We start from the raw sequence: 8,341 nt of genomic DNA, 5'->3' as shown, positions 1-8,341 counted from the left end.
GCTGCAACGGTATGAAGTCCTTCAGAATTAAGAGTGATGCATATAAAATATAGATAGATGATTGATTCATTGATTTAGTTGGATGGCCTGTTTCTCATTTCTGGCTGGATTAATGTGTTTACTTTAAAAAAATAAATAAATAAATGCTTGAAACTAACCTAAGTAAAGGATTATTCATTTCATAATCAAAATGAGTTACACATTTAAAACAATGCCTATGCTTTAAGGGAGATATATTGTAATTATTTGCGTATGATTCTGTTTCAGGCATCTCATGCAGTGCAAGCAGTGCAAATTTTCAAGCTCTTCCCAGGACGTCCTATTGAAGCATTGTCGCCTTCGTCACGGAAAAGGTGCACATTGGCCTTGCATTCACTTAGATTGTGTGTGTACATTCAAAACATCTGGTGCATTACGCTCACACCTCTCAAGATCACACAAATCCACAGTAAATTCATCTAATTCAACATTCCAATGTGAATTGTGTGAGTTTAAAGAGATTTGCAGCGAAAAGACCTTTTGGAACCATCTAGCAAACCATTTAAGGAACCGAGAGACTGTGCAATGCCCTATTCTAAGATGCAATTTTAAAACCAACATTCGCCCAACCTTTACTTCTCATAGAAGCCGCCATCACAGGCATTGCACTCTGAAGGATTTTCGAACTGTAGGGAGAGGAAATACTGAAGTTCTAGGAAGTGATAGTGAGCTGGATGATTGTGAAGCCGGAGTGTCATTGGATAGGGATGAAAACTATGTTCATGAGTCTGTGGAAAATGTGGATAGTGAAACACTGAAGCACAAATTGGCTTCTCTTTTTTTGTGTATGATAACAGAGCTGCATATTAGTAGGCAGGCTACACAAAAAGTTGTGGAGGAATTGCATAGCATTCTGTCTTTTTCTAGCAATCAGACTTTGCGAACTGTGAAAGATATACTTTTGAGGCATGGAATTGAAGTAGATAATTCAGTTCTGCTTGAAATATCTGATGCCATTGTCGAGACTAATCCACTCTTGGTAACAACATCTGAAAAAGGCTGCCTGTCTACAGATTACCGCAGGAATTTATATTTTCAGAAGAAATTTTCTGTAATAGAGCCCACAGAGTATCTTTTTAACTCAGTTCACAAGAATTCCTTTGTTTATATATCAATCCCAAAGGTGTTAAGCAGTTTACTTGAGAGAGAAGATTTTTCAGAGCAGGTTGTATTTGGTCAAGATTCTTTACCTGGTGTCTACAAGTCTTCCCAAGACGGAAAGCACTTTAAGGACAATACACTTTTGGGACAACAGAACAAATGCATTAGTCTGGCATTATACACAGATGATTTTGAAATCTGTAATCCTTTGGGTACCTCTAAAAGGATTTACAAGATAACTGCAGTATATTGGGTGGTTCTAAATTTACCTGCCGAGTTCCGAGCTAGCCTTACATCAATTCAGCTTGCTCTTCTTGGTAGAAGTGAAGATGTCAAGGAATATGGTTATGAAAGGTTTCTTGATCCCTTGATTAAGGACATACAACGTATAGAGGAAGAGGGACTGTTTGTTGAAGTACTGGATCAATTTGTCAAGGGTACTGTGTTTTGTGTGTGTGCAGATAACCTTGCCGCACATAGTCTTGCAGGCTTTTCTGAAAGTTTTAATGTTGATAAGTTCTGCCGTTTTTGTCTGATAAGCAAGAACCAAATTGCTACGACTGATGTTGTGGATTTCCAGTTAAGGACTGTTGATGGACATAATGCAGTTTTGGAACAGCTCAGGCAAAATGAAACACTCAAAAGCATTGATGGTGTAAAAAATGAGTGTGTTCTTGAGAAGCATCTACAATTCTTTCATACAGTCACTGGATTTCCTCCAGACATATTGCATGATTTCTTTGAAGGGGTCATTCCTTATGAATTGTGCTTGTGTTTGAAAAGTCTGATTGCTAAAAGATTTTTCACATTGGACACGCTTAACACCAGCATTAAGTCATTCCCATACAAGAATACAGACAAAGTAAACAAACCAAAACAAATTTCGAAAAGAAGCTTTAAGAATGGTACCATTGCAGGCAATGGACATGAAAATTGGACTTTGTTGCGCTTGCTTCCATTTTTCATTGGATGCAAGATACCTGAACATGAACCTGCTTGGATGATTTTAATGGACCTCAAGGACATTGTTGACATAGTTGTTTCTCACAAGCTCTCAGAGGCAGCTCTGTGCCATCTGTCTTCCAAACTGCAGAACCACCGTCAATTACTTACTGATACATTTCCAGAGTACCATCTGAAACCAAAGAACCACTTTATTGATCATTACCCACATCTGATTCGCTGCTATGGCCCTTTGGTGGAATTGTGGACGATGCGATATGAGGCTAAGCACAGTTTCTTTAAGAAAGTGGTTCATGACACTAACAACTGGAAAAATGTGCTGCTTACTCTTTCCATAAAACACCAGCAGTTGTTAGCCTACCACCTGGATAGCCCTAACCTTTTCAAGGCAAAGCTCATTGTTGAAAAAGTGAAGGTAGTCGCAGTCTCAGAATTGGATACCACACTGAGGAGTGTAATTGAAAGGGAGTGTCCACATCTTGAAAGAGTCAGTCTTTCTAAATCAGTTCAGCTACATGGCACACGGTATGCTGAAGGCATGATTTTGTCTTGTGGGCAGTGCAATGATCTTCCAAAATTTCACAAGATTGTAATCATTCAGATAAATGCACAGGAAGTGACTTTTATTTGCAGAACACTTGTTTCAAGCTACATTGAACATTTACGATCTTACGAACTTGTTGAAGGCCACCTCTCTGAAACTGTTGCCTTGGATCCAAATCTGTTGACAGACTATCACCCTCTAGAAGCATACAAGGTTGGTAGGAAACTGATGGTGACTGCAAGGACATTCCTTTGCAACTAAACCATCAAAATGGTATGTTGATGAGTCATTGTCATATCAGTGTAAATGTGTTTCACAGTTATTTCAGTTTAGCATTACCATTGCATTTGTGGTGATAATTTACACATTTATCCCCTTTTCTTTACAGACTTTGTTACTTCGTGTAGTAATCTCTCCAAAAGAAGCCCGTCGAATCCAGCTCACAGAAGCACCAGAATCTGTGGACCAGCTCATCAATGACCTTAAAGACAGACTCCAGCTTGAAGGTGATTTTAAACTCCAGTACGAGGACCCTGATTTTGCGAATGCGTTATGTCTGTTGACTGAAATGTCAGAGTTGCCAAAAGGGCGCGCTATCTTGCACATTGTATGGAACACTGATGCATCTCCCACCAATGTATCTGATGGCCATTCAGTTGGCTCAGTGTCCTCCCTTGACACATGTAGCTTTCACTCTGAGGAACGTAATGAAGTGCAGGACAGCCCTACTCCAGGCTCCATTCGGAGGAGCTCATCCGAGTCCCTCCCTTCTCCCTCCTCAAGCTCGGTCCAGAGCAGTGAAGATTCGCCCCAGGTCACTTTAAGGCGTACAACTCAGTGGCCCGATCCATTTCCAATCCCTAAATTTTCTTATGATGTTGAGCTGAGATTGCGCAAGGGCAATGAGATCTATGAAAAAACACAGAAGCGCCTTATTTTAACAGGAGATGTTAGATCAGACATCGTGAAAAAACTTTGGGAGAGTATTTTTGATCTCAGAGGTGCATATCCCAATAAGGAGGAGTTGGTGTCTGTTGTATCTGGCCTTATTCTCAAGTATCCTTGTCTTAAAGAGACAGATAGTGTTACTGGCTATGATGGATGGCTGAAGAGTCTTCATTATAAGATGGGCAATTTTAGGGCAAAGTTGCGTCGTGCAGGCTGTAATGAGGTGATGGTGAATACAAAAAGGAAGGGACAGGATGGAGAGGATGCTCCGTTCACCCTGAAAAGGGCAAAACGTGGAGAGGTCAACCATGTTCCAGAATATCCAGAAAACCATGATGGTACCACCCTTGAGGAGGAAAGGCTTGCGCTGATTGAAGAAATGAAGAAAAGGAAAAGAAACATGGGTCTGATTAGGCAAAAGATGGAGCTGACCTTTTCCCATCGACGGAGAGAAATCATAGAAGAGCAGCCTATGGTGTCAAAAGTCCAAGAACGATGGCCTGCACTGTTTAGCCATGAGGAGGTAATGTTTTCCTGTGTATTTATGTGTAAGGTTTTCCTGGTGTATTTGTGGATATGCTGTCCCGTGTTGCTTTAGCTTCTGATTCACTGTCATTTAAAAATGTAGTCTTTTCATTCAAATTATGGCATGAAAATCTCGTAATTTATTGGCAGCTTTGGGCACTGGTAGGGGTATTATAATTAGAATTGTTTTGTTTTGTTATTTCGTCCAGATATACGAAGAATTTTACCGGATCACCAACAGAAACCTCCAGGCAACTTGGAATGCATCTCTGGACAAGTATGCTTCTCGCCTGATAAAACTGTATCGAGCCAGGAAGTCAGCTTTTGGTCCAGATTTGGAGGAGTTGCTGAACAGACTTGATGATGAGGTGGGTAATGTTTTCAAACCGAAACAAATAAAAAATACTTTAAGATATGAAAATCAATCAAACATGTACAGTTGATGTGCATAAATAAACAGAGATTCTTGATCTGAGTTATCTTGCTGAATTGTTGTCTGTCTGTGTGTGTCTGTCCATGGTTGTGAGCACATTCACAGGTAACGGACGTTGTGCGTCATCGAAGGACCGCAGCACTGAGAGGCCTTCCCGTTTTTCTTCGAGATGATGCATCAGACTTCTTTCTGAAGTGCTTGGTAAGTCAGTCCAGACCAATTTGTGAGTATTAGATTTGCAGTGCTTCTTTCATATCTTACAAGAAGCTGGATACTTATTGGTTGATATCTTTAGCCTTAATGTGACTTATTGTGGGGTGTAGGTATCACTAAAAGTGTTGGTGTGTCTGTTTTTTCCTCAGAACACAGACCCTGAGGAAGCGGTGGTTGAAGGAGTGCCAGTTGGAATACTTACCGTCTATGAAGATGATGATAGCGCCACAGCACCACCAATAGTGACCGAAATCGCTGTCGTCTTGGAAGGGGCGGTAATAAAACACGACCTACCTCACCTCGCTGCTGCCTTCGGCTACCTGTTTGGCCTAATGTATGCAATGGACATAAGCTATCCAGAAAAGATGAGGTACACTTTTGAGGCCATCCAGACCATCTTTTTCGAGCTTGGTTCAAAATGTTCACAGCGCACACGTTCCTTGAAAGACAAGCTTTTGCTGTGAAGTCTGATGATGGACACACACATAAATGGACACACTGCTCTTCTCTGCCAGCTGCTACATGGAACAGGCCTGCACATATACATTGTTTTTCCACCATCACTACTCTAAGAACTAGTGTACACACAGGCACACACACATTGAGAGCAAAGAGCAGTTCTCAAGAAGCTCAGTTCAAAGCGTGAATTTCTCCCCAAGCAGGGAAAGTTAAGATTGTGGTTTTATTGTTATAATGTATGAGGTTAACTCTGTGGTATTCTATTTTGTATGTATTAATGCAATAGCCACATTTACACATTCACTCTACACACAGACACAGACACAGACACAGACACAGACACAGACACAGACACAGACACAGACACACACACACACACACACTGAGAGTAAAGAGCAGTTCTCAAGAAGCTCAGTTGAGAGCGTGAAGTTCTCTCCAAGCAGGGAAAATTTAAATTGTGGTTTTATTGTTGTAAATTGTTGCCTATGAGGTTAACTCTCGTATTCTATTTTGTATGTATATTATTAATACAATAGCCACATTTACTACACACACACACACACACACGCACACACACACGAAAGACCAGCTCTCAAAAAGCTCAGTTCATAGGGCGTGTAATATGTAAATTCCCACACACACGCACACAAATAAACATGCAGTCACACACATCTTCAGTAGCATTAATTCTCAGACCTAACTCTCACACAGACACACAGAAAAGACCAGTTCTCAAGCTCAGTTCGTAGGGCGCAAGTCTAATGTGTAATTTCAAGTGTAATGTCTGTTTCACACAATCCCAGGGATTTAACAGTCATTTTCTGACCACACACACACACACACACGAGGAAAGACTGGTTCTCAAGAAGCCAAGTTCATAGGGTGCAAGTCTGTGTAATTTCCCAAATGGTGAATAAAAGTTTTTTTCACTACACTTCCATTTGTTGTGTGATGTGATTTGTTGAATGATGGGGTGTGGTGTAAAATGATTGGTAGAACTCGTAAAACAAAGTTGGTGAAACTGAAAATCTGTGTTGTTAGAACTTAATATAAACATGCAAAACTCAAAAGCCTGAGTTAGCATTACTCAAAACAAAAAATTGCCAGAACTTAAAAATCTGTGTTAAGTCAACCTCAGCATACTTAATATAAGCATGCAAAACTCAAAAGCCTGAGTTTGTATAACTCAAAACAACAATTTGCCAGAACTTAAAAATCTATGTTAAGTCAACCTCGGCCTAATTTAAGTAAAGAGAACTCAAAAAAACGAATGCATCACGTTGCCTAGAAAATTTGAGTACTGTCAACCATTTTTTTTTTTTTACAGTGTATCTTTATCTTGTATATCTTATTCATCATCCACAGCACCTGTGGAATCTGTGGAACATCTGAAGAGAAGAGACACTCAGGGAAGAGAACAGGTATGTCAATGGCCACGTTTGCATGGGTATTTCTATTCTGATTAGAAACGGAATAACAGCTCAATCGGAATAAGAATGGTCATAAACACCTCAATCTGAATGAAAATGTCTGATCCGATCAGAATTTTAATCGGAATGAAAGAGTAATATGTAATGTATATGGTCATTCAGATTAACTGCTGCATCTTCCCAAGGAAAAGTAGGTATACAGCTATTCCGATCAAAGATTGTAACGTGATTGAGAGCACCTCAGAGCACATTTTTTTTTCAATCTGAATAGTTTAATCGTAATGACAAAAAACTGTCCATGTAAACGTGACTATAGTAGTTGTCCATAGTTTATGAAGTAACTGCTAGGCTAAAAAATGTGTACCCCATTGTACATGTACATGCAGGACATACTGTAAGGAAAATAGATAACTCAGAATAATGTCCTGAGATTTCCAGGTTTTAATGAATCTACATCTTCTTCAAGGAAAAAAGTTTATGAACAATATTTAAATACTCCTGAAAATTATTTCACGTGTCAGCAAACAACATGACTAGATCCAAGACAGGTAGGTTAGGTTCAACAGTCTTTACATTTTCAAATGTCATGTCAGAACTATAATACTAAAAGCTCTTGACATTAAATTTCAAAATGGAGCATGTGGTTTTGTTTAGCTTTTGACAGTGACCATTGTTAACCTTAATTGATTATTGACATTATATTTTTTCCGTTACAGGATGAATGCACAGGCCAGTGTTGTGCTCCATTGGATTTACCAACCAAAGCGTCCAGAATAAAACAACAGAAGAGACGGCATGCACAGTTTGACATAAGTACCTACTCTGAGGTTGTGTACGAATGTTTGCCATAAAATTAAAGTCCTCCAGGATTATTACAACATTTTAGGCAATGATTTATATTTTTTCCTTTTTTGTAAACTTGATTTCGATAGGGTTTAGATTAAATGTATGAGAATTTTAATTTCTTAATGTGATGTCAAAGCAGCACAGAGTTGGTCTAAAACTAGCTAGCCATCCCCCTAAACGACATGCAAAACCTTGTAGACACCATCCAGCCTTACAGACAGGGGAGTCACTAGGAATTAAGGTTTACTGGGGCACTGCATCATTTGTGTGCATGTAAGACATTTTTTTTTACTGGGGCACAACTTATTTTTACTGGGGCACGTGCCCCAGGTAAAACATGCCTAGTGACACCCCTGCTTACAGACACAGCTAGAAGCTTGCTGATGACTTTTGGTCATATAGTCAGCAATACATGATGCAGAAAGACAGGGATGCATAGGTTTTAATGGTGGCCCTGTGGTATTTAACTAGATGTACCGCAAAGCGATACACAATATGACCGCCGCTCAGTCCTGCACATTCTCTCCGCAAATATCAATCACGCTTTTGTTTCCATCGCCTACTCCATCCCTTACTGCAACTTTTATGTATGTAGATGAGTGTGTGCATGTGTTCGCTTGCTTTTGTGTATGAGTGCACACACACGCAGGCACACACTCACACACACACACGCGCGCGCGTGCACACACACACACACACACATAATGTACACAGGCACACACTCACACACACACGCACACACACACACACACACACACACACACACACACACACACACACTCACACACACAGGCACACACACAGATACACCCACAGAGAAAGAGAAAAGAGAACACACAC

The 8,341-nt window shown here is 40.1% G+C and overlaps 1 protein-coding gene across 1 annotated transcript; it reads left to right on the top strand.

Moving 5' to 3' along the window:
• The first annotated feature begins 3,163 nt into the window (after positions 1 to 3,163).
• LOC134101030 (uncharacterized) lies at positions 3,164 to 6,159 on the top strand. The gene is made up of 4 exons (XM_062554587.1): positions 3,164 to 4,118; positions 4,330 to 4,488; positions 4,659 to 4,754; positions 4,916 to 6,159. Exons 1-4 carry the CDS (start codon positions 3,216 to 3,218, stop codon positions 5,228 to 5,230), a joined length of 1,473 nt encoding a protein of 490 aa, XP_062410571.1. The 5' UTR covers positions 3,164 to 3,215; the 3' UTR covers positions 5,231 to 6,159.
• Positions 6,160 to 8,341: the final 2,182 nt, after the last annotated feature.

Source organism: Sardina pilchardus, chromosome 2 (genome assembly GCF_963854185.1).
Source record: "Sardina pilchardus chromosome 2, fSarPil1.1, whole genome shotgun sequence".
NCBI lineage: Eukaryota > Metazoa > Chordata > Actinopteri > Clupeiformes > Clupeidae > Sardina > Sardina pilchardus.
This window is presented reverse-complemented; position numbering and strand designations above follow the sequence as displayed.

Excerpts from the sequence above, each read along its gene's own strand:
- LOC134101030 (XM_062554587.1), top strand. The coding sequence starts at position 3,216 with ATGTCAGAGTTGCCAAAAGGGCGCGCTATCTTGCACATTGTATGGAAC. Across the intron at positions 4,489-4,658 it reads TGAACAGACTTGATGATGAG|GTAACGGACGTTGTGCGTCA; the intron begins GTGGGTAATGTT and ends GCACATTCACAG. Across the intron at positions 4,755-4,915 it reads ACTTCTTTCTGAAGTGCTTG|AACACAGACCCTGAGGAAGC; the intron begins GTAAGTCAGTCC and ends TTTTTTCCTCAG.